The sequence below is a fragment of the Dryas octopetala genome, chromosome 2, assembly GCF_963921425.1.
Source record: "Dryas octopetala chromosome 2, drDryOcto1.1, whole genome shotgun sequence".
Classification (NCBI taxonomy): domain Eukaryota; kingdom Viridiplantae; phylum Streptophyta; class Magnoliopsida; order Rosales; family Rosaceae; genus Dryas; species Dryas octopetala.
Genome location: NC_141367.1, coordinates 27224775 through 27250399, shown reverse-complemented (window position 1 = coordinate 27250399; position 25625 = coordinate 27224775). Strand labels below are relative to the sequence as shown.

General features: G+C 36.0%; 3 protein-coding genes and 1 pseudogene across 8 annotated transcripts; 1 reads left to right on the top strand and 3 right to left on the bottom strand.

Moving 5' to 3' along the window:
- Positions 1-258: 258 nt before the first annotated feature.
- LOC147294991 (splicing factor PWI domain-containing protein / RNA recognition motif (RRM)-containing protein) lies at positions 259-5738 on the bottom strand. Of its 4 annotated transcripts, XM_086232749.1 has the most exons (8): positions 5101-5275; positions 3891-3957; positions 3493-3749; positions 3202-3351; positions 2611-3028; positions 1811-2497; positions 1114-1691; positions 259-747 (listed from the first exon to the last, which is right to left on the bottom strand). In XM_086232749.1, exons 1-8 carry the CDS (start codon positions 5134-5136, stop codon positions 496-498), a joined length of 2445 nt encoding a protein of 814 aa, XP_086088875.1. In that variant the 5' UTR covers positions 5137-5275; the 3' UTR covers positions 259-495. The 4 variants fall into 4 exon arrangements, with proteins under 4 accessions (XP_086088875.1, XP_086088874.1, XP_086088876.1 ...); XM_086232748.1 differs by lacking the exon at positions 3891-3957 and having other exon boundaries at positions 5101-5738; XM_086232750.1 differs by lacking the exons at positions 3891-3957; positions 5101-5275 and adding an exon at positions 4411-4737.
- A 2439-nt stretch (positions 5739-8177) lies between these two features.
- On the top strand, positions 8178-14900 carry ULP1D (UB-like protease 1D). Of its 2 annotated transcripts, none has more exons than XM_086233713.1 (15): positions 8178-8786; positions 9200-9251; positions 9418-9512; positions 9611-9879; positions 9982-10030; positions 10152-10231; positions 10319-10351; positions 10462-10557; positions 10828-10930; positions 11416-11513; positions 12525-12650; positions 12768-12885; positions 13689-13796; positions 13926-14009; positions 14730-14900. In XM_086233713.1, exons 1-15 carry the CDS (start codon positions 8445-8447, stop codon positions 14898-14900), a joined length of 1824 nt encoding a protein of 607 aa, XP_086089839.1. In that variant the 5' UTR covers positions 8178-8444. The 2 variants fall into 2 exon arrangements, with proteins under 2 accessions (XP_086089839.1, XP_086089838.1); XM_086233712.1 differs by having other exon boundaries at positions 12474-12650.
- On the bottom strand, positions 14806-17627 carry LOC147294989 (serine/threonine-protein kinase 52-like; annotated as a pseudogene). The gene is made up of 6 exons (XR_015120623.1): positions 16231-17627; positions 15987-16108; positions 15670-15866; positions 15339-15516; positions 15054-15242; positions 14806-14939 (listed from the first exon to the last, which is right to left on the bottom strand). The product of XR_015120623.1 is annotated as a serine/threonine-protein kinase 52-like (transcript).
- Positions 17628-17776: 149 nt separating this feature from the next.
- Positions 17777-24104, bottom strand: LOC147294988 (uncharacterized). The gene is made up of 19 exons (XM_086233714.1): positions 23826-24104; positions 22342-22379; positions 22229-22251; positions 21801-21907; positions 21662-21713; positions 21490-21574; positions 21029-21119; positions 20585-20623; positions 20363-20430; positions 20187-20249; positions 19923-19978; positions 19766-19839; positions 19573-19665; positions 19389-19490; positions 19138-19218; positions 18961-19052; positions 18846-18861; positions 18248-18358; positions 17777-18153 (listed from the first exon to the last, which is right to left on the bottom strand). Exons 1-19 carry the CDS (start codon positions 23925-23927, stop codon positions 18052-18054), a joined length of 1395 nt encoding a protein of 464 aa, XP_086089840.1. The 5' UTR covers positions 23928-24104; the 3' UTR covers positions 17777-18051.
- Between the last annotated feature and the right edge of the window lie 1521 nt (positions 24105-25625).

Genomic DNA, 25625 nt, shown 5'->3' with positions numbered 1-25625 from the left:
AGGTACGACTACTATTGGAATAACATGTAGATTGAACCTCAAAACGGTTTTTTTTTAATAATGTAAAAGAAGAAAAGGCCATACAATGTATGCTTCGTTTTTCCTTTGGTCACAAAGATTATTGTGCCATGCACAGTATGCACTTCAAAATATGCCCTCAAGGAAAACACCAACCGTGAATACAAGCATTATTTTGGCAAAAATCACCAAAGAAGGCATTTAAGGGATTCCAAAGCTACAAACAACCCACATGAGCGATGAAGACAAAAACGGGTTTATTTGCTTTTATGGACTAAAATGCACTTTGAAGCAATACAAACTAAAGAATATACTTCCGACCAAAAAAAAAACTGAAGAATCAGTTTTAGCCTTGACCGCCATCTATGTGATCCATCCTAGACAAGAAAGGGTGAAACAAAGGCGAGGCCAATGGAAGTATTATACTAACAAGACTCAGTCTACAGCAACCGGGAAACAACTGATGAACAAAAACCATCATGTTCTTGTTTTTGAAGCTAGACCTGTCTCTACCTTCTTAATTTCAAAGATGAGCATCCTCCACATCTTAAGAACAAACATTTCAGCTTCCTCATCTAAAATGACATGAAGCAGCTGCAGCATGCGTTCTGCTCCCACATGTTCCTGAGTACTAGATACAATGTAGTCTACCAGTGTGTTTTCTTCCTCTCCTAGAAACTCCGTAATCTTCTTCGATATCCATGGTCTCATTCTCTCATGCAGTGCATGCTGTGAAAGCAGAACAAACCAAACATAGTTATGAGCAATTATTAGACTATGAAAACATAATCATTAATAACCAGAATACTAATCAGGATAAGTTTCACAAGAAAGGGTCTAATATAAAGGGTATAAATGATGAAGCAAAAGCATCTCCTTTTGAGTACTAGGCAGTATCTACTAAACAATTAAAGCTACGCCTTTAATGGCCAAAAAAAAAAAATAAAGCTACGCCTTTGATATTGCAAAAAATTGTGTGATGGTCAACTCCATGTCAAACAGAGCATCAATAATTTCAATATGATTCACCGACTAGTAAACTGTCCAAGAAGTTTAAACAAAAAGTTTTAGAATCATTGTCTAAGGTGCACTTACCTTGTCATAAATAGCCCAATTTATTTCATATGAAAATAACTCCTCTTTGGTCCTCGGGATCATATCAATCAGTTGTTTTGCATCCAAAAATATCTTATTATCCGTTGTCCTTGGTCTATCCAACCCATGTTCCCGATCTGTATTCTCATCTCTAGTGCGAGAAGTGTCATCATCATTCCTGTCTCTATCCCGTTGGCTCGACCTATCATTAGAACGTCGATTTCTTTCCTTCTCTACATCAGGCTTCTCTTCTTTAGAACTAACATTTGATATTCGCTTTGCAAATTCCGCAGCAGCAGCCAAATTTGATGGAGCTGGTCCAGAAACAGTTGGTTGGACAGCCTGTAGTTCTTCAGTCGAATAATCAATGGGAACCAGGGGCCTCATCTTTTTATCCTTGTGTGCATCATCGTCCTCCTCTTTGAAAACAGAGGGCACAGCAGTTCGTTTTCCAGACCCAACTAGACCAAAACCCAACTTTTTTGCTGGGGCATTGCCACTCTGCTGCAGTTCTGAAGCAGAAACTGATGCCATGGTTGACTCATCACCAGTGTTACCATTTTGTAAAGTCCCATCACCTATCACATCAAGTCAAACCACATTAGAAAAAAATGGAAAAAGATATGGAAGAGAGGGGAGAAGAGCAGGATGCTAAAAGCAATATCTAACTTTGAAAAGTAATTTATGATTAGTTTACCAATATGATTTTCATGACCAGGACCACCCTCATTATCCTGTTCAATGACCTTATCTTTCAATTCCACAAAGGACTCTTCAGCCAAAGCAGCCTCTTCACTTCCATTCTCTACATGGTCAGATGAACCTTTCATTGCATCTCTCTGCTGCTGTAGTTCCTTTTCCTCATCAACCCTCCTCTTGGCCTCAGCAATTTCTTCCTCTTCTTTTTTTCTGTCAGCCAAGTCATCTTCCTTCTCCCGCAGTCTCCTCTTTCTCTTATCCTCCAATGCACTCCTCCGCCATCTTTTTCTGGAATCTTCATCCTCGTCATCTTCTTCATAAATTACCTCTTTCTTCCGTTTCTGCTCCCTTTCTTTCTCTCTCTCCTTCTCATATTTCCGCTGTTTCTCTTTATCCCTTTCCCTATACTCCCATTCTTTGAGACATTCATCATACTGACGCTCAGCATCCTCAATTTTCCTTCTTTGCTCCCTCTCCTTTCGTACCCGTTCTCGCTCGGTTTCTCTTTCATATCTTTCAATCTCACGCTCCTTTTCTCGTTTCAGATCTCGCTCTCTGTCCCTTTCTCTACTCCTCCTATCATATTTTCTACTCCTATCAGGTGAGCTTGTTTCAGGCCTATCCTGCTCACTTGCTGCTTTGTTGTCACTAGTTGTCTCTTCATCATTTTTTTCTTCAGAAGCATCTGAAAATTAATAAGTAATGGTTATAACAGCAACATAACTGGCACTAGTAATTAATCACAAACCCCATAATAATCACACACAAAATGTCCAGTATATACTAGTTCAACTTTACCATTTCTTGTTATCTCGACATCGGAGTCTCCATCCCTTGATTTAGCTGGCAACTCTGAGTTTGAATTCCCAGTGCCATCACCAGGAGGTAATGCAGGTGGTGGAGGAAGAGGTTTGGTTTTTAACCTCTCATCTATCAAGCTTGTAAGCTTCTCCATAGCCTCCCGGTCAGCTTCCTTGTCTTCATCGGTCACAATCCCAAAGTTGGCAGTGTCGTTCTCTTTGTCCCCTGAATTACTATCCTCGTCCTTTGAGTCCTGTACAGCAGGATTTGGAGGTACAGTCTTTTCAACACCAACTGAACTTTCATCCTCTTTCTCAGCTGCTTCAGCTTGAGTTTCTTTGAGCTTCTTTGAGTTTTCAGTTTTCTTTTCAACAAACCGCTCCAGATATTCTCTTGTTGCTTGGTTAACATTTAACTGTTTAAAGTAATGAGATCAGATATTAAAAAATTCAGCAGACTGAATGTGCAGAAAATATATAGAATATGTTACTAAGGAAAAGGCCTGTACTTTCTAATTGCAAACTAATGGCAATGAAAACAAGACATAATGACAACAAAAAGATATCGGAAGTAGAAATCAGAACATACCACCAGGTCTTGCCCATCAATGTTAAATTTACTCAGGAGGCGTAACGCACGAAGAACCCCTTCAGCAGATTCAAATTCACAGAATCCAAATCCCCTACGAGTCCCATCAGTGGGTTGAGCACGTTTCCAACTCTTGACAGGTCCGCATAACTTAAAAAAATGTAGAACTATCAGAAATCATATTTGAAAGCTCCAAAGATATTACTTATAAAACTTAGAAAAGTAACATAAAAAACAGAGTGGCAAAGTTGATATAAAAGGACAGAGTTAGAAATTTTTTTGACGACACACCTGAAGAAGATATAACATGAAATCATTGTCCACCGTTGGTGCTATCTTGCCAACATAAACAGTGGTTTGTGGTTTCTCAGCCGGAGTGACACTAGGAACAGCTGGCCTAACAAGAAGGGGGAGAATCGGGCGAACTCCAGGAATTCCTGGAACTGGGGTGCGCGGTATCCCTGGAAGCAAACCAATTGCTCCTGGTGGGCGTGGAGGAAATGCAGGCCGGACCATTGCAGGATACGGAGAGGGATAACGAGGAAGTCCTACATAAAAAGAAACAAATATCTTGCAAATACATTAGAGCACATTTCAAACTACATACAACGATAACTAGATGACCCTCCCCCAAACTAAAAACATATGTATGAAAAAACAATATAACAAGAATAATCGATCTTTATTACCACACATTAAAAGCATATTAGAGATGGCAGCACAGGCATGGCAACTATCACCAGCTGAACAGATAACCTGAAGGAAACATTAAGAAATAGCATCGAGTTCATAAACCATGAATGAGTAAATTGTGCTTACCTTATGCATCCACTTGCACCATAGTAGCGTTCACAAAAATCCCACAGACCAATTGCAAAATTTTGAAATTCAAGTAAAATAAAACCTCCAACATCACATGCACGTAGGGATTGATGACAATGATATATATTTGAATATATTGACAATTTAATTCATCTCAAATGGTAAGCAGCAGGTGATGCAGCATGAAAACAACAAAAGTTTAAAAAAGACAAGAACATACAAGCATGCACAACATATAAAAACACACACAAACAAACACAATGCAGAGATGTTTAGATATATAGATAGATATATTGATGGATATATATATATATATATATGGATGGATGGACATATAAATATATATCTATGGATAGAGAGGGATGGCAATTGGAAGGATTGTGATACCTTAGAACACAAGGCCAATGAGCACTCAGTTGCAAACATGGTCTGCTTCTGGCAATTCATAAACCCATGAAAGGGAAAGTATCCTTAAAACTACCAGAAAGCATCCTACTAACATAAACACGACATAATAATTCAACTTTAGCATGACAGCTTGAACAGTAAAATTTTCCAAATTGTGGGAATATCATTTAATTTGTAAACTCCAAGACCAACTTGAGCCAACATAAAACTTTAAAACATGTGCATACCAAAAAAGGAGTTGTAGAGGGGAGTTCTCAAAGCAATATGAAGCAAGCCTTCCAACCTTTCTCACCGTATTCAATCAAGACACTGTAGGAGAAAACATCTTGTCATCGATACCCTTAATCTAACACGAATTTCTGCTCTAACAAACTCTTCCCACTACATCATACTAATCTTAATTTACAAAATAAAATTATTTATTTTTTCAAGCTTTCCGACTGAAAAAGCATAATGCTTGATATGTTTCAAGCAATTCCGTGGCACATTATGTAGACAAATGTTACTTAAACAACTCATAGCAAAATAACACCCAGCAATTACAATATGGGAACAGACACAATACATATATAAGCTATATACAAATCCAAAAAACAACAGGCAATTGAATGGCAAACAATTTCATAGATGTGAATTAACGTAGACATGTGCAGAGAAGAAAAAACCCACCTTGAGGACCAGCAGTTGGCATGGCTGCGTACCCATTTGGCATCGGAGCGTACGGTCTCATGCCGGGCGGTACCTGATAATGCATCATATGCTGGGGCACCGTACCAGGAGCCATCGGGGCCCCGGAGCTGACGCCGGGAGGCTGGACACCGTGGTTTTGGTAATTTATATTGTTTTGATAATTTGGATTAGGCAGGCCGCCGGGGTTTGGTATCGGAGAGAACTGAGGGACCGGCCGGAACGACGGCGGCGCAGGAGGTACAGCCAAGGTGGCGCTGGAGACCGGTTGCGGCGTGTAGGAGATCGAAGGCGGTGGCGGTGGCGGTGGGAGAGATACTTGAGGCGGATTCGAATTAGGGTTTACTGGGACGGGTGTGGACGATACTGATGATGGTGGTGGTGGTGGTGGTGGTGTGGAAGCGGGTACGGGTGCGGGTACGGGATCGGGTTGGTTGGATTGGGGATTGGGGTTATCGGGTTGGGAATTGGATTCTAGGGTTGCTGGAGAAGACGGAGTGTCTGCCATGGTTAACCAACGAACGTCTGAGCAGGTTCGAGAAAGGAAATGAAATCTGTGAATGGATTTCAATGGATTTCGGTGTTTTCGTGCCCTAGGAGTGAGAGAGAGGAAGAGAGAGACTGACAAAGAGACCTCGTTATATTAGAGTTTTAAGTACAACTGGGAAGTTACAACGTGTTCCGTAAGAAGTAAAACTTATTTGTTTGAGGATGCGTGTCACGTCTTGATTGGTATAACAAAAAAGAAAAAGACCAAACGGTCCTGCTGTTTCTCAGCTATTCGGCCCCTGATTGGTTGGCACCGTTTTCAAATGTATTTACCAAATGTTTCATTTTTAAAAATTATTTTGTATATTAAGTCCTTAAAAAATTAAAATGACACCAAATCTTCAAGCTATGCTCTGCTATTGTCCTTTAGAGGTGAGCTTCTCCATCGCAATGAAACATTGCAGCCGAATGGTTCTCTTGTAATGTGAAGAGAATTTGTCTATGATAAGTGAATCAATAATTATTGTATTTAATTGTATTATAGATGGACATTCGCTTAACACATACAAATTAAATTCGTTTGTTGTAACGAGCGTGCTTGTTGGAGATTGCCAAGGGGGCTTGTGAAATAATATAATAGTATTTTTATTTCGGTTGAATGGGCACAAAGCCTAACACCATAACAATGTTTTGATTTTATGATAAATTGACTTACCAAATTGAAATAAAATTTCATTGGTATGTTGATATGTCATTTACATTCTAACATTTTCATGCATTAGAATGAGAATAACTTGGATTTCTTAAAACTCTTGGAACGAGAATAAGTATCGAATTATTGAAATAGAATTTTGTTAAACAAACGCTACTCAAATGAAGTAGAGTTTTTACATTAAGAGAAAAAAGTAATAAAAATACAAAGGACCAAAAACATAATCAACTGACAATTAATTTTTCAAAAAATAAAAGAACTAATAGTATTTCTCTCCAATGTTATATTTGAGATATCTCAATTTCAAATATCTCATTCTCATATCCAAAAGAAAATATAAACTATATGAATGAAAGGTTATTCACAATACTTAGGCGTAGCATATTCTCATATTTTTAGGTTTCTCTTAAATGGTTATTGATGTTTGAATTTGTGATTCTTATTCATTGTTTATAAAGTTACATCGAAAAGTGAGAACTTACAATGATGAGTTTGTACCACCCAATATTACGATCTAAACTGACGGTTATTGGGTTGGATTAATTAGGGTTTTTCATTTCAGTCGAGTTAACTTCGATTTAATAGGGAGCTCCTAGATGCACTCAAAAAATGTGTTTCCCTTAATCTTCATTTTTTGGTCTTAACTTAAAAAAGAGCCAAACACGAATGTAGATCAACCTCCTTTCCCTTCCACCCACCCCACCAGCCGAACCTACCACCCTCATTGGCTGGTGCCCTTTCTCCCCTTTTCTTCCCCTCTTATTAATTTTCTTTTTTCACCACTCTTTTTATTTCTCTCTCTCTCTCTCTCCCACTCTTTCTTTCCATTTATTTTTCTTTCCCTTTATTTCTCTTTCCTTATTCTCTCTGAACTGTAGTAGAGGGAGGTTGTCGACCTTGCTAGCTTCTAGCTGAATTTAAGGTTAATATCCTCCGATCTGATGTTGCGGTCCTCTAGTATGAGGTCATGGTCTTCTGATCTGGAAGTCGAATTGTTTATTTCTCTTTCACAGTCACTTTTTCCCTTTATTTATCTTTCTTTTTTCTTTTTGAATTGGAGTAAGGTGAGGCTGACAACCTTGATAGCCTCCAGATCTGAGATCATAGTCCTTCGATCTGATGTGGCGGTCCTCCAATATGAGGTCACGATCCTTAAATATGGAGGTCGAATTGTCTATTTCTCTTTCTCTCTCCTGTCTCTCTCACACACTTACTCTTTCCCTTTATTTCTCTTTCTTTTTTCTCTTCGAATTGGAGTAAAGGGAGGCTGATGACCTTGCTAGCCTCTAGATCTGAGATTACGGTCCTCTGATTTAAGGTTGTGGTTCTCCAATTTGAAGGCCGAATTGTTTAGTAGGTTGAACCTCAATCCCCCTTGACCCAACCGTATGAAACCCCAAAAATGATCTTGAATATACATCATAAAATAATAATAGAGGCCCTTGTGTTTAAGACATGATCAAACCAAAAACAATCCTAAACTAACATTGTTTTTGGGTTAGTTTTGGGTGGCAGCTGCCCAAACCACCAGAGAGTCAGAGACGGTATTGCCATGGCAGGTACATTTTATTTTTTTCCAAAATAAACAATTTTACAAAGAATAAATTCACATTCCAAATTTCCAATTTCCATCTATTATTATTTTTTTTTTTTCCTCAAATGAGTGGAGTGTGGATCAACTGGTCGGGTTGGCCCACGATCAAAACTAGGTAACCTTAAAGATTCTACTGGCAGGCTACGGGCCTCATGACTCTTGAGGGCCGCAAACCGAATCCATGGAACGGGTGACCCTGTGACCCATCACCCATGGCTTCTTAAGATCAAAATCTAGGGTTTAGGTCGGACTGGGATGGTTGGTTTCTCCGCCGGGTCTGGATCAGGCGGGTCCAGAACCCAACGTGCCCCGTGGAATACTGAACCAAATTTCTGGATGACACAACAAATTATAAAACAGAAAACACATTGATAGCGTGACATCCTCTCTGGCTTTTTTTGGCCCTGATTACTTGTCTAGAACAAAACAAATAGACTCACAGTCAGTCCCAATAAAGAGAGAGAGGGAATCAGTGAGTCACAATCACACAGAGAGACTGAGAGAGTATTCGGAGCCCTCGTCATTACATGCATGGAAGAAGAGAGAGCTAAGAAGAAGCCACTTGATATTCAGTGGAACAAAGTCTTGCCCGATGACGATGACGATGTTGACCCACCGGAGGTACTGATCAAGAACGACAAGCCAAACACCACCGACGAACCGCCCAAACAGTCGGCAATGGGAGTTCATCAGCGGCCAGATGATCAATTTGCGGACTACACAGATGACATGCTCCGCGAGGCGATTGAGCGGTTCTTGCGTACCGTGGTGACAATGGGCCCCACCTTGTCCGACAAAGGCGAAAGGCTCCGCGTCCGTCTTAAGCAGATGGAGGAGGAAATGGAACGGAGGAAACGGAGACGCTTGGAAACGGTGCGTTTTGTAGAGTTTGATTGATTCTTCTGCTTTGCTTTATGTGTAGAGTTTTAAGAGTTTGGCTGACCGTGCTTTCTGTTTGGTTTCTAACAAATGGAGGAAAAATTGAAAACAAATGGAGGAAAAATTGAATGGGAATGGGAAGTTTTAGTTTTGGGGTTTTTGTCTTATGCTGCTACTCATCAAATTAAGATGATAAATAGGCAACATTTATAAGCCGAGTGTTTTCATTGTAATTTTCTGGTACTTCATGGGAAACCAAACAGATTACATTGTCATATTGGAGCCTCATTTGTGGTTTTGTAGCAATTCTGCTTTATGCGCTTCTTAATGGGAAATCAGAGTTCTGTATGTTCATGTCAAGTACTTATCAAAATGGGTTCTGACTGTTGTTGTTTTTCATTGAATAGGACACCAGTAAGTGCGAGAAGCTGACTCAAGCCATGAGCTCTAGAAATATAGGTAAGGCTGTCATGGATATGTTCTTTTAACTAAGATTATACATTGAATTTGGTGCATTACTGTTTAGTCTGTTTGCATGACTGATGTGATTAAGTACTGTGGTGTTGCAAATCTCATTATCCGTTTTTCAGAACTCCTCTTTAACTAACCTAAATGTGTCTCCTAGGTGCTTCTAATGGCTTTAGAGAGGAGCCTACAACACCTCCGTACAAGCCACAGAGTTCATTTGCTTCAATTTTTAATCAAAGGATGGAAGGAAATGTAAAGAGCTCCACTATATTTTTCATTATAATTTCATTAAGTGGCCTCTTTAAATTTTCACTGTAATTGCTTCAATCTATTCTTAATCCATTAAGCAGAGAGATTGTAGGGCAACCAATGCATTTGAGAAAGAAACATCATCTTTGGGTCGCTGCGATCGCCAGAACATGAAAAGTAATGGAGAGTTATTGCAAAAGGGAGGGCAGAAAGGTCGATCGTCATCAAGACACTTGCCTTTTCAAAGCCCTAGCACATTTTCTCGTAAAAGAGATAAATGTAATCTCTCAAACGGTGATCATAAAGGCAGAGTTCCTTCCACCTATTCACATCGCGAATTGCGAAGCTTGTCTAGCTGCATTACTAAAAAGTAAAGATTTTTTTTTTTCTTTTTTTCCTTTATCTAGCAAGCTTGCATGATGAATATTAACCATTTGATTTGATAATCCATATTTCCTCTTTTCTCTGACAGGAAGGATGCTTCTCAAGTTCAAAATGAAAATGCTAAGAGGCCTAGGAAGGTAGAATATTTATGTTGTATTTCCATTATGTTTTTCATTTGACCAGTGTACTGTGTATTTGTCCTGCAACAGGTTTTATCCTGTCACTTCTTACAGCCTTTTTATCTTCATTCACTAACAGGGAACGACCATTGTTCTTGTGGATGAGGAGGAACCTCAGATTATGGACACCACAGAACAAGTAGAAGAACTTCCTGAGTGGTACCTAGAACTTCAACACTGTTTCTTATTTTGTAACCATGTTTCAGACTTCAACAATAATTTTCTAACCTTGACACTTTTTTTCAGCATGAAAGAAGCTAAGATCTACTACCCATCTAGGTACACCGGAATTTATTTTGGTAGATGATGCATAGAAACCTTCTTGAATGTTGGGGATTTAAGAGTACAATTGCTCATTGTGTGCTTTATTGTATTTTTTTTTTATTCAGGGATGATCCAGAAGCTGTCGAAATTTGTTCTGCAGACATTAAGTGCCTTAATCCTGGAACCTACTTGGCATCAACTATTATGAACTTCTACATCCGGTAGACTAAATTCGATATAGGTCCATAATTGCATATGTACAAGACAAAATAATGGAAATATTTTTTCCCTCTATTTAACATTGAAGTTTTTTCTTTTCTCATTTAGTAGTAGTATATATGTAATCTCTTTTTCCTTATCATATATTTGCTGTTGTAATATATTATAAAGGCAATGTATGTAGTACTTTTTCCTTTTGATTGTTATTTCTCTGAACATGTTTGGCACTATTAATTTTAAATATTTACTCACTTCTTGGATCTTTTGACTAGATATCTACAGCAGCAAGCATCCCCAACAGATGGAGCGATATGCAACTATCATTTCTTTAATACATTTTTTTACCAGAAGCTCAAAGAAGCTGTAGAATATAAGGTAATTGTTTATCTTGTTTCCTTTCTAGTGGTTGCTCTTGCTTCTACAAAATGTTTCTAGTCGTTAACTTCTAGTAAGATTGGTAGTCCATTTGTTTTAGAAATTTAGAATCCATTTATATGTGCTTATGGCTTGACCTGTATGGTTGAGACTTTGTAAGTCTTAAGACTTAAGGCAACTAAGGACGGTTTGGTATTAAGATTTTTACCATATAATTTCTCTTTAGAGTTCCAGAAACGATAAGTGGAGGCATATGTGGCATCGTTAGAAGGCTAGAAGTGCAAATGTAGTTTTTAGTAGTGGTGGTGTTTAAAAGATATGAAAAAAAAAAAGTTGATCTTTTCTTTTTGTGAAAAACTATTAATTATATTCCTGTGATATCTATATTCATTTGCTTTGAACATTGTCCATGCAATGGCTGTATCATGAGTCATGACCACTTTTTCCTAGTTTATTTTCTATCTCATTTTCCTTGGACTATGTAGGGGAGCAACAAGGATGATTTTTTTCTCAAGTTCAGAAGGTGGTGGAAGGGTGTTAATATATTTCAGAAGCCGTATGTACTTATTCCGATACATGAAGAGTAAGTTTTTTATTTTATTTTTGTGTGGTTTAAGTAAGTACTTGTAGGATTGTGCATGGGTAGACTGTAGAGAAACATGTACATCATGGTTAATACTTTGTAGAGAGCTCATAACTAGAATAAAGTGTTTGACATCTATAGATACTTAATTGCCTTTTCTTTAGTTGTCACTTCATCAAGTACTCAAAGATGAAATTGTTGGACACAGTGTCTAGATTTTCTTTAATTCCAGCAGGAATTTTCTTTATAAATGCTTAGCATACTCTTGCCACTATCCTGATTGGTGCTCACAAGTATGTGGTACAAGCCATAATCTTGCAAGCAGACAAATACATTTTATTAGTTTTCTGATAGGAGTAATCGGTATTAGGAGTAATAGGCCTATGGCATGGTTAGTTGACTTGACTTCTCTGCTAAGGACTAATAATTTCTATTTAACTGCTATCAGTGTTGTCAAAAGCAGCAGGCTGGATAAATACTGCATCTTTAACTATTATGAGGCTGGACTGATATGCTTGACTTTTGTACCCAAATTATTGGTAACACGAAATGAAGTCAATATGAGAAAATGCTCAACAGAAAGGACTGTTATGAATGAGTTCTGGTTCAGTTTTTCAATATTCATCTATTTTTAAATGCTATGATAATCTGATGTGGTGACAATTAGCATTACCTCTACAAGAAAAAGGTGAAGGCTGGAGAATGAAGGAAAATTAAAAATTGGATTATTGGAACATTTGAATATATGGCTGTCAATTGTTTATTTAAACTCGTAAATATGCATGTGCTAAGGAGTTTTGCTATATATGTACTTTGTATGTTTGAGAGAAAAATTATGTTTTTATTGGTTTTATTATTATTATTATTTTTACTTTAACTAAATGACTAACTCGTCAAAATATAGAATTTTAAGTTAATTATTGGGTTACAGTTTCTGCTTCCCGACTCCTTTTTTTATAGGCTTAAATTGCTCCACATTTTTTACTTCATTACGGTGTTTGGCATATCCAGTCAGCATTGGAGTCTCGTGATTATTTGTAACCCTGACAAGGAAGAAGAAGAATCTGGACCAATTGTACTTCATTTGGATTCTTTAGGACTCCACAGTAGCAGATTAATTTTTCACAATATTAAAAGGTGAGACAAAAGATGCCTTGCTGGCTCATTGATCAATGATTAAATGATATATGTACTGTTTGCTAGGTTGTTTCAATTATCTATTGTTGATGTGTTTGATACTAATGTGCTCTGTAGCTACTTGAAAGAAGAATGGCACTACTGTGTGGATAAAGAAGTAGCCTTTTCAGATCCTCCAGTTTCAGACAGTTTATGGAAAAAACTTCCCCACAAAATTGAGGAGAAAAAACTTGTGGTACATTTTATTCTTAAGTGCTTCAAATTGTTAAGATGCAATAGATACTATTTTGAACTGTTTTTATGCCATATATTACATATCCAGTGGCATAGAATTATGAAGAGGGCAATGAAATATGCCTTAGTTGTCATTTCATAAAAGACATATTCTTGAGTTTTGTTCATATACTTCTGTTTCACTTGAACTTGTGTTTTCAATGTAATTTGTTTGCACCGGAAACTTTAGTCTTTCAAACGAAATTAAGCTGTGAACTTTGGAAGAGTGATATTTACATTGTTTTATGGCTTCTTTATGCAGTCTACAAGTATACTTAATTTCTGAATAGTAATGTGTTAAACTTGTATAAGATCATAATAAGGCTTCGTTTGGTGCATAGAATAGGAGTGGATAAGATAAATTGATAAATTCATGTGTATTCAAGGAAAAAGTTTCTAACTTGAAGGAATAAGATGTATTAAGATGGACTAATCATAAGGGGAGACTTATCCCTTCCAAAAATGGTGGGATTAAATAATCCATCTTCTTCCCATCTTCTTCCTTTAAGTTAGAAGACACCCTCCATATTCTTCCTTGAATACACATGAATTTAGCTATTTATCCTATCCAATCATATCCTATGCACCAAATGAGGCCTAAGGCTCTTGGACATTATTCTTAAACTTCAAATTTAGTGCCTAATAAGTTGAAATGCCTGCGAACAGTTATATAGTATGCAGCTATCTCAAAATGTAGGACCTTTTGGGATTGAATGCGTAGCTTTTCTTGGTTTGAAGCTTACATTTTTTCATATTTTTCACCAGGTACCCCAACAGAGAAATGAATATGATTGTGGAGTGTTTGTACTTTTCTTCATGGAGCGCTTCATTGAAGACACCCCTAAAAGGCTGAAAAAGAAAGATTTAGTAATGGTACTGTCTTTTTCTGTTCTTAACCTCTCTTTCCTTCTTAAAAAGAAAAAGAATGACCTTGGATATGTTTTTCTTTATGATTGTGTTTCTTATGATCTTTTCCTTGATTAATTTATTTTGAATTCTCAGTTTGGAAAGCAGTGGTTCAAACCTGAGGAGGCTTCTAGTTTGAGAATGAAAATCCGAAAGTTACTCTGGGAAGAATTTGAAAATGTATGTCAGGTTAGAACTTAGAAGCCAAAAATAGTGCTTCATCAACTGTATAGTAGGAAACAAAAATAGTTATGATATTGATGGTGGACTTTTAAAGGTAATGTTCACCATGTACATTAAATAGAGATGCTGTTTTTTTTTAAAGTTATTTCCTCATTTACTTTTTAATCTCTGTTTGTGCATTTTTTACTTTGTCTGTGTCTATCAATTTTACTTCACGATTCATTTTAACTTTAGGTTCATGCTGAAACTTGAATGTACTGTTTGTTGTGAAGGCATATAGGGAAGAAAAATGTAGGTCGTGTAATTAATAGAAAACAGGTTATCACGATTTCATGTAGGTGATCTATACTTCTTGTTTGCTTGATTCAGCCATTGGCTGCATAAGATCTATTTGTAATCTGATGCTAATTTTTGGACATGGCATGCAAAACTGTGTTTTCATGGAGAGGGATTCGCCGTGGTGCTGTCTTCATGTAGAACATGCTCCGCCGCGAAAGTAATAATCCTATCAGTTATTGATTGGTGTGAAGAAAAACTTTTAATAAGTACATACTGCATGGTCATGTGAACTTGTATTGTTATCTAATGCTAAATGTATATGAAAGGAAAAGTTCGGTGATCTTGGCCTATCTATCCATGAAGTAGAAGCTTTATGATGAAACATGAATTGATAACTTTTTTTTGTGTGTAAAATTAACAATAATATTAATTGTACAGAGGATTGGTTGGCTTTTTATCTTTTTTGCTCCCCGTTTAATGTGTGGGCCTGAAGAAGCAGAAGCAACCCTTGGGCTGGTTATCAATTTCCTCCAGCATGGAAACAACCTCCGCCATTTCTGGCCTTCCCTTGGGTTCTGCATCCCAGCATCGTTTCATAACTTTGGCTAGAGAGGTTGGGCAAGATTTGGGTATCGCTGGTCTCAAATCCTGCAGTAACGCAAATAAAACAAATACATGTATAAGGTAAAGTTTGTTTGGAGTCCATAACAACTAAATAAAAGCTGCGTATATATATATATATATATATGTATGTATATGTACTCGATAAACAACAGCTGAAGTCAATTCGGAGAATCCGAGATTATGTATATGTACTCAATAAAAAACAGCTGAAGTCAATTCCGAGAATCCGAGATTAGGGTATGGCATATCGCAGCAATAGATCTCCCACAAGCAAATCCCGAAGCTATAAACGTCGCATTTTTTGTTGTATGGTTTACTTTCTAGGACCTACAATATCATCCATGCAAATCAACATTAGATATTTGATATTTAATCATAAGCTATATAGTGAGAAAGAAAAATTGAATGAATCGAGTTAATTACCTCAGGGGCCATGTATCCAGGGGTCCCGGTTTGGGCAGTCATCTCACTGGCATTTGAGGCCTCGAGACGAGCAACTCCGAAGTCCGCTATCTTTAGTGTACCAGTACTCTTGTCGAGAAGCAAATTTTCTGTTTTCACATCTCTATGAACAATATTTTTTTAGTGCAAATAACTCAACCTGCAGATATGCACATACGGAATTAAGAAGAGGTTAAAATAGAAGATCAATATATACATTAGTATATTACAAATAAATGAGTAAATAGATTAAATATAGCTCTTAAATATATGAACAGAGAGATGTAGATATGTAGGGAAGGAGATGGAATACCCTCTTGCAAGATCAAGTGCGAGTTGTATGACAATGTTGAGAGGCAGAGGCAGCTTCTCTTTGTGTTGCTTGATGAGGTAAGATTTTAGAGTACCCCCAGAGAGATACTCAGTAACGACACAAGCTGCAGAACCAATTTGCTCTTTCTTACTTGTTTGGAAGTTTAGTTTTGATGTATCTGTTGTTGCTCCAAAACACTGCCAAAAGATTAAAAAGAAACAATAAATTATATAATGTTAGCACACTACTTAATTAGCGATCATATTAGTGCATACATGCACTCAATGATTGAGTCAAAATTGATTGATGTTACGTACCTTAGTAACATTGGGATGATCAAGCTTATGCCAAACAGAAACCTCTCTTCTAAAATCTCTTTGCAAGGAAGCTATTTCTGCTTTTGTTCTTCCTCCCTCTTCTCCCCACTCCAGCACTTTCACTATATTCATAATAATCAAAAATTGAAAAAGAAAAACATTAGTATTGTAAGTGACGTTTGAATTTGTGTGTTAATAACTTAATGTACATACTATCTAGCTAGGTAGCTAGATATATATATACCTGCGACTTGTTGGCCATCGTAAAGGCCTTTGTGGACAGAAGCAAAGGTGTCACAAGCAAAGGCGTCTTTTACAACGAGCTTACTGGGAACAAGTTGCCAGTCTTGTATGGCCACCGCCGCAGCCGCCACGACGACACTAATCGTTTTGTTTTGCTGCGGCTCTGATTTCTTGTACATGGTGAATAATACTCGGTCAAGATGCTTCTGCAGCTGCTCGTCCAAACCCCTTATGTCAATCTTCTCCGCCGGCCTCCGACAAATCCCAAACCCTTCTCTTTCTTGACGTTCTTCCTGCATCGTTCTTTCTTTTGTTTCTCTCACGTTGTACTGATCGGTGATCATGTTAGCTAGCTAGCTAGGTTTCTTTCTTTCCGCCGCTTACTTGTGAGTAATTATGAGAGAGAAAGATTAATATTTATATACAGTGAGTGAGTAGTTGAAGGCGTTTACTCTCCTACTACTTAAAAGAAAAGATTTAGAGCTATCTTCTACTTCAAGTAACTCAATGGCAACAAGGATTTCACATTGCGTCCTTGTTTCTGTTTAGGTAAGTTTTATTATTAACTAAAATCAATTCTACTAATCCTTTTAACCTCTGGGTGTTAGGAAATTAAACAAACGCTCTATGGTCGCTTAGTCCCTACCGCTGGAGGCCTTCACTTTTTTATATAATATTCCACGTGAAACTTCTCTCAGTAACTATAGTAACATTGCACTTTATTATTTTCTCTACTATCTTTGAAGTTAAGCAACTAAAGTTTCCTAATACGGCCAGCTAGACCTCTCCTCAAATTTTATCTTTTAGGCTCAGCTCTTTCAAGCGTTATACAAATGATCTTGAGGCTACGGAGTAAATTACTCAAGCATTGCTCCCTCTCTCATACTATTGAGTGCTTTAGACATCACATTTGAACATATATCGATCATACGTGTCCATCATGAAGGAAAGGATAGTTCTATATGTTTCATATGTTTATCTTATTAACTCAACTCATCGATTGACTGTGTTCAAACTACATATTATTATAGAACAGTACAGTTTAGCTCAACTATTTTTTGAAAATTTTTTATTTGCAACTTACTTAACATTCGTACATTAAAATCTAAAAAAAAAAAAAAAAACAATAATTTGGTACACATACATTATACAATAAGGGTTGTGAAAAACACTTTCCATTTTTATAAACTTTTTACCACATTTTGTATTGGATCACTGGTGGTATCATAAAACTGTAAGAAATTTGGTGAGTTATATAGTACAAAATAAAATTTATTTATGAAGTGCTAAACGGAAGAAATTTTATTAGAAAACTTATGGGAGACTTGATATTTTTTATGCGAATATATATATATATATATATATATATATAAAAGTCGGTGAAAGTTTTGCCCCCACACCTTGAAACTGGGGATCTACAGTGATTTTTGAATTTCTTGAGACCGATGTACGACTCACTGTCAGGCGGCCATATATGATTTTTGAAGCTCATTCTAACTCCCGATAATAATAAAAAGGCAACCAGTTTGTCAATCATCATGACCATAGGACAACCCCAACACATATACATATATCCATGTAGATAGAAGCAAGTTATATGGGTTTATACATTTTTCTCATGGCTTTCAGATAAGTCGATTTACAAAAGGTATTCATATGTAGAAATATTTAGATAGTTGCCGATTTCCTAAATCCGAAATACGTGGATATGTAAACGTTTTCTTGCAGTCAGATATATGGATATACACACATTGGTCACGGTAATTTTCCTATTCCAGTTCTACATGAGTAAGTATCTACATTTTCCAACCAAAAGCAGCACTTACCTTTGGCGTCTCTTCTTCTTAGGGGTTGAATGTACCTGTTCTGTCCTCCCATATGTCTTCACCTGATAATTCTCAAAGGCATCAGAGACTTCTGTAACCTGAATGATTATATCGCACTCATAAGGTCATAATAATAGTACAGCATATGCAATTAAATTTCTGAATTAACAATGACAACATATATTAACAAACCAGTTCAGGCTTCTTTGAGTAAACCCTGACTATCATATCTTGATAAAACGCTGGCAGCAAGTGGCTTATGCGGTCATCTTTAATAGGAAATTTGTCATCACTCTCATAATCCTGATAAAAATAAAGCTGTCAACTTAACATGCACAATTGAACAACCTATGAAAGAGAGAATAGTCTACTTCAAGAAGCAAAAACACTGATAGTTATCTGGAGCTTTTAGATCGAGTCACAAGAAGCTTTTTGTAACTGGATTCATTCCTTCTACCATGAAAAAGTAGTAATTGAACACAATGATTATGAGCAAACACACTATAGTCCAAATACATCACAGATTTGAACATCAGCAACAGTATCACCAAGTTTTAAACTAAATCAGGTTAAATTGGATGATTTGCTAAATAAGAATAATCTTATTCCAGATAATCAATCTTTTATTAGCTGTTCTCTACCCTTTCTAAAGTTTATATAATAGCATTTACAGTCATCATGTATTGAAGCTATCATGCAGTTTAAGAGATTGATTCTTTTTAATCAGCGGATTGAAAAGAAGATTGATAAAATATGAGAATTAAGCCATAGAGGTGATAAGTACAAGTACCTTGAAAAAACTGATTCTGGATGAGGAGGTACATGCATGAAGAAAAAGTTATGCCAAATTACAGGAAGAAAAACAATGCCTCAATAATAACATTATTAAATTTACTTCTAGGTACCTTTCAAGAGGGTTATTTCTTCCACAAGTCAAATCAATTTTAACAGTGCTCACAGCAATATCTTCTTCCTTTAGCGTAACAGCACCAGCTTTCTGGATGGAAATTATTACCACACATTAGTAGTATGTGTCTATTTTGTAAGCATAAAATAGCAGACGATAACATTATATTTCGAACCTGGCAACAGATTATATCTTGGGGTGTGATGCCTTTGAAGTGCTCTAGCTTGTCCTTTGGAACAGAAAACTCATTGCAGAACTGCAAAGCAGATAACATTGTAACAATTGGATTGCCTTCAGTCTTCAGAGTGTATTAATAAACTAATGAATTACACTAGGCAAATCTAAGATTCGGAGACAAGTGAATACTTTAAAACATCATGACCAATTTCTTGTATGGTAAACATATTAGCTAGGAATTTAGGATACCTGGTATAGATCCCTTCTCCGAATGCGTAGCATCAAATCCTTAGCTTCCTTGAGGTTTGGGTTATTAGAGGTTTCAATCGTTCTCAAAATAGAGTCATCCAACTGCACTTCAAGACGGATAACATTATTGCTACAATGATAGAGGCCTTAATTAAAATCTAATTAATAGATAAAGCTCTTAAACCTTCCAAAAGTCAGATGGCCTGTGAATTGAGTCCGCAATTGCAAGATCAGTATTTGCTTTGCACAGAGCATCAACAACCATGAGTTCTATAGCCTGAGAAAAGATTAGTGTTCAAGGCAGATTAAAAAATCCCATCTATGATACCGTCACAATTTTGATGTTTCAGATAAAGATTGTTGGTTCTATTTTGGACCTTCACTTTTGCATGCGTGTACACAGTCCGATGCAGATCAGCGCGAGCCGCAAATAGCTTGTGGATTGTCAGATCTGGCCAAGATAACAAATAAAAATTAAAGAGTATAGCTATTGTTGTTGCAAGAGTGATGACAGAATATTCAATATATACTGACAATCGCTAGCACGATAACATATCTCATCACCCATAATTCGCATAGTTTCCATCAGCCTGCAAGTTTGAATGAAAAAACAACGTTCTGTCAAAAGCCGCAGTATGAAGAAGTAATAGATTCTGAACTTAAAGTACCTAGTTTGAATTTTGGCACAAACGGAAATGTTACACAAATTGAGTGTACTGGAACTGAAGAGAGTACCAGAGAAGTAAGCATAGATCTCTTATGAATTTAAGCCTCCATAAATTATCAATTTATCAATACCTCTCAAACTGAAAATTACAGCCTATGCCGCATGCTCGGGAGTCCCGCACAATGTAATCAAACCTGTAGACAAATGATGTATAAATCACTTAGTATGGGCAAATAACAAGTAGCAACTTATAGAATTTCCAAATGAAATTCCAGACAAAAATATAGAAGGAAATCAAGTGACTGACTTGTCAACATCTATTCCAGTTCGCCCATTTGCAACAATATCATACAAGAAACGCTTTTCTGTCACACTCTACATTTTAAGAAAATTGCAAAAGGGGATAAGGATAAGATACTAAAGTAGTCCCATATAAAGTACAAGCGTTAAGGGTAAAAAGAAGTTGTAAGATGTTTTGAGTTACTTGAAGAAATTTCAATATGAAATCCTAAACTCTATGATAACTTACTTTTTCTGACACAGGTTCAGAGCTAGCAAGGATCATTTCCTGTAAAGATACATAAAGGTCCCAAATAGTTTAAATCCATAATCCATTCTTAGTATTGTACAAACATCCACCAGCATTCATGTGTGCATATATTGAACCAACAAAGAATCTTTCAGAAGTTGAAGTGACCTCAGCAGTCAAAAGTTGCAAAGATATGAAGACAAATGAGGATAAATGGTAGGATGTCATTATGCAATCAAAACTGAAAGAATTTCATCCCAGACTTAAACAAGTGAAAAAAATTGTTGCTAACATTCATATCCCTTTAGGTAGTAGAAAATTTTAAAATATTGCAATTTTTCTGCCTACATAATGGGATTTGAGTAGCTGGGAAACATTGTTCTCAGAGCATTTGGTGGTTGGAAAAAACAGTTAAAGATAAAATTGATTGCAAAACAAACTAACCTTCACTCTCTTGAGTCTTGCAGCATCAATATTAATATTGTGCTCATCGACAACGTAGTCTATCATCTTCACAGACATATCCTCATGAGACCTGGAAAGTAGTCAAAGTCATAACCCCAGTAATGGATTAAATCTCCTGACTGGAAAGATACCATTTACAACCGCCAAACAAACATAAAACATCCCAGCTGAAATGCACAATAATTTTTCTTGAGTTTCATATATGATATTCTGATTAATGGTGTATACTTAAAAGTTAAAATCTGGACCAATAGCAATCTGACAATAAATCCACAGTCTTTTCTTTTGGTAATTGTGGTGAAAACATCTTTACCATAATGTCTTAATCCAAATGACTAAATTAATTGTGACCAGAAAGGTTTAAGTTTGAGTAGTATGCAATCTCTTTCTACTATACCGGAAAAATGAAAATGAATTCAATTGAAGAATGTAAGAATCACCATTCGTAACCATTAAGAACCCGAGGAAGAAACTCGCGTTCAAACATGTGGCTGAAAGGCCCATGGCCGATATCATGCAGCAGTCCTAGAAAGAGATTTGACAAAAGAATAGATATGTCAGACCAGCTTACTTAAAAGAAAGCATTTATTATGAAAGGTACAGTTTGATTACCAGAAAGTTTTACTGTCTCCAGATCAAAAGATTCAATTCCAAGCTCCTTGCCCTACAAGGATGGAATATGAAATTAGAAGCGTTTTTCATTCATAGGTTGCATAATGAGAATGATTAGACTGTGAGGACAAATTCCTACTTGGCAAGATTTAATTTTATTAATAGTTTCACCAGCCAGCCAATACACCCCAAGCGAATGCTCAAACCGAGAATGTACAGCCCCAGGGTAAACCATGTGTGTCAGACCTGGAAGTATGTGTAAATAAAAGGTGAAATACATAGGTAGAGCAAGTAATCAGATGAATGTAAAAAGGTGATCTCAATTTCTCAAACAATGAGGATATAAATACAGATGAACAATTCAATATATGTGTGTGCACACACGAACACACACATGTTGGTCACAATCAAAATAAAATTGGTAACTGATTTCCTTCAAGAAGTTTGGGAGAGAGATTATTATAATATGTCAGCATATCTATAACAATGAATATCTAGTACATTTGAATCATAATTATTCATAAATCTTTTATCATTGATAAATTATTATAGTAAAGTTCAACTCACCAAGTTGCTTAAGATCACGAAGCCTGCAGTACGCGGTAAAATTTATCAGAAGAAAAACACCAAAATTTACTCAATGAGAAAGTAACCCTATTATAGAATTGAAACAAACTTGCCTCTGGAACTGTTCAGTGTCAATAAACTTCAAGGAGAGCTGCAACAAACCATAGAAAGATTCATTTGATAAGATAGTAACATAATTTCCATGAACAATAGAGAATTGTTAATTTACATTAAAAATTGAAGGCAGTGCACTTTTGTTTAATATACTGTGCCCAAAGTGTAGGAAAGCAATCTGAAAGGAATCCAAATTAAGATACTTTCCTAAAGAAATTAAAGAAAAAATCACGTTAAATTCAAGAATTCAAATGAGCTGTGATCATAAATCTAATCCCATCTTCTGTTCAAAACTTTGCTTTGTTAGACTTTTCAAAACTTTTCCAATATCAAGTTTTCTTATTAACTCAAATTCAGTAAAAGACACTTGTTCCAGATCGGGTATTATTTAGTGACTTCTCCTATATATCAATTGTTAAATTGCGCTTGTTAAATTATCACTCTGAGAATTTCTGCTTATTCTTCTATGAGCTTTAAGAGTAAACTATTTTAATGCTCTGTCCGATCTTTGACTTGAAATCCTTCAGAGAATTAAACAAAGAAATCTTTCCTTGCTTGCTCACATTGTCAAAGAAAAGGTTTCACCATTCATTGATAACTATTAAAATATGAATGGTTATGCGGCTTCGCTTATTCAACTTTTCAAGATCACAAGACTCAGATCCCATGAGTCACTGAAAAATCCTAAAGCACTTATTAACTTCAACTATAACTTCAAAATCCTAAAGGACTTCTTAGCTCTGCATCCTTTTTGACTCAAACAACTTCAGTTACAGTTCTATTCCAAAGCATCTCAAATTAAAAATTCTTTAAACAACTCTACATCTGTCTGCTCTGAAACTTGAACCAAAGCAGAAAACAAGGCAAAACAACTATTTGAAAAGAGCAATTATCAATAATTTACCTCAATCAATTCAATCAAAACTTCAGGTCCAAAAATAATACATATAATTAACTTCAAAACTAGATCACAAGCTTCAGAAAAAAAAACTCAAGATGTCAGCCAAAACAAAACGCTCGAGATGATATCCAATATTAAATTCAACCAAAGATTTTATAATACTCTGATATATGAACTACATACAGCAGAAATCAGCGCTCTTCCATACACACACACAAACAAGCGATTTCAGGATCGCCGTTGCATATTATCTCATTAAACTTTAAATCGCAATTCTACATTGACGAAAAAAATGAATTTAGAATTAAATTAAGCAGTATACATTTCTCTAAACTACGAACCAAATCAAAGCAGAAAACTAAAACTAAAACAAGATTGCAAAGCTTCACCGCAGTCGATTCAACCACGACTTTTAGAGCTCGAAAACAAATTGATTTTCCATTGAAATCCACAATTCTACATTGCTCATAGCTAGGAACGAATTCAAAGCAGGAAACAGAAGCAAAAACGACATTCGAGAAGCAATATCACAGATTATGCCAATTCGCAAAGGAAGTTAAACGAAGGAATCGAGGCTGATACCGGCTCGAGATAGATGATGCCGTGAACGTTGTCGCGAACATGCTTCAACGATCTCCGATCCTGATACAAGTCCGTGAAATCTTCGTTCGTACTAGTTCCCATTGTTCGCTCACTGAACTTTGAACACAGAGAGAGAGAGAGAAAGAGTAATGGAGTTCGGAAACTAAAACCTAACGATTTCGACTCTGGTTAACTAGCTAAGGTTTGGAACACATGCAGAGAGAAAGCGACGGAGTTAGTTACAGTGACAATGCAAAATGACGGAGGGAAAGGAACTCAAGGAGCCTTATACTTACACAAGTTTTGGAGTGGAGGTGAGGGAAGGGATGCCGCCAAAAGAAGATTCGTCTCTCTACTCGCTTTCTTTGGCGCGTGATGGAAGCGATCCAATAAGAAATTTGTGATCGTTATTTTTTTCAAAATACTGATTAAGCTGTATGGCTGGGTGTTTCGTCGGCCTCTAGTTAAACAAATTGAAACGTTTTTTTATCATTAAAAAGAATTGAAACGTGTGGTGTCGATTCTTTGTAATGCTCCATAAAGTAACGAATAATGCATCCAATTATTTACTTTTTGAGTTTAAATTTTACAACTGAAATTTTAGTAATAAATCCATATTTTGGTGATCTTAAAGACTTTAGGAGGTGTACTGTATATATATTTATAAAAATTTTTGTAGACTTTTTTTAAGTTACAGACTTTTGCAAAATTTATAAATTTTTACATAGTTCTACAGGGCCTATTGAAATCTTTAGAAATCCACATGTGAGAGATCAGATTTATAATAATTTTGAAATACACATAAAAGTCTTTCAAAGTCTTTAAAAATCTATTATTAAATGAATTACATAAAAATCATTTGTTGAATATATAGAGATTTTTACGAACTTTTTTAAAGTCTTTAAAATTTTAATTGAATATCATATGAATTTTTATAGATTTCTTAAAATTCTTAATTTAATACAAATAGACTTTTACAGATTTTTTTTAAAGTTTTTTAAAATCTTAATTGAACAAAAATGCTCTAAAGTTAACTGGTTTGTAAGTAAATACAAAACTAACCACCATGTTGGGCCCACCGAACAATGTAATCTCAAAATCCAAACCGTTCATTTTTTAGACCCTACTTCAAATGTTATATTTGTAAAGAATCTTCAAAATCGGAAGTCATTTAGTCATTTGATTATAATAACAACTACTTATATGCTTTTATCTAAAACAGTAATCATCTATTTATTTGATCACAATTAGATAACTAAATGATTTTTGATTTAGTTGATTTTTGAAATAGGGTCTAAAAAATGAACGGTTCAAATTATGAGATTAATTATGTGGTAGGTACAAAAATATGGTTAGCTTTGTATTAACTTGCTAACCAATTAGTTTTAAAGTACTTCTCCATAAAAGTCTTTTAAAATTCATACATAATACACCTCACTTAAACATTTTTTTAACATTGATTATATTAAAAAGAAACATTTTAACATTGGTTAACAAACTTCTTACATTGATTATACTCAAGGAGTTAAATTTCGGTTTTTAGGGATATGAAAATTTTAATACTAGTTTATGAATTTTTTGCCAAAATTATGGAATTTTTTTAAATTTTGCTCCGAGGAACAAACCCAACTATTTTTCTGTCTGTCTTCTTCTTGGCAGTTAAAACTCAGCACCGGCATGATTGGGGAGGGAAGAGAGAGAAGATAGAGAATAGAGAGAAAAGAGAAGAGATCAGTGAGGGAGAAAATCAGATCGGGGAGGGACTTGGGAGAGAGAGATCGGTGCTGGAGAAGGAGGACC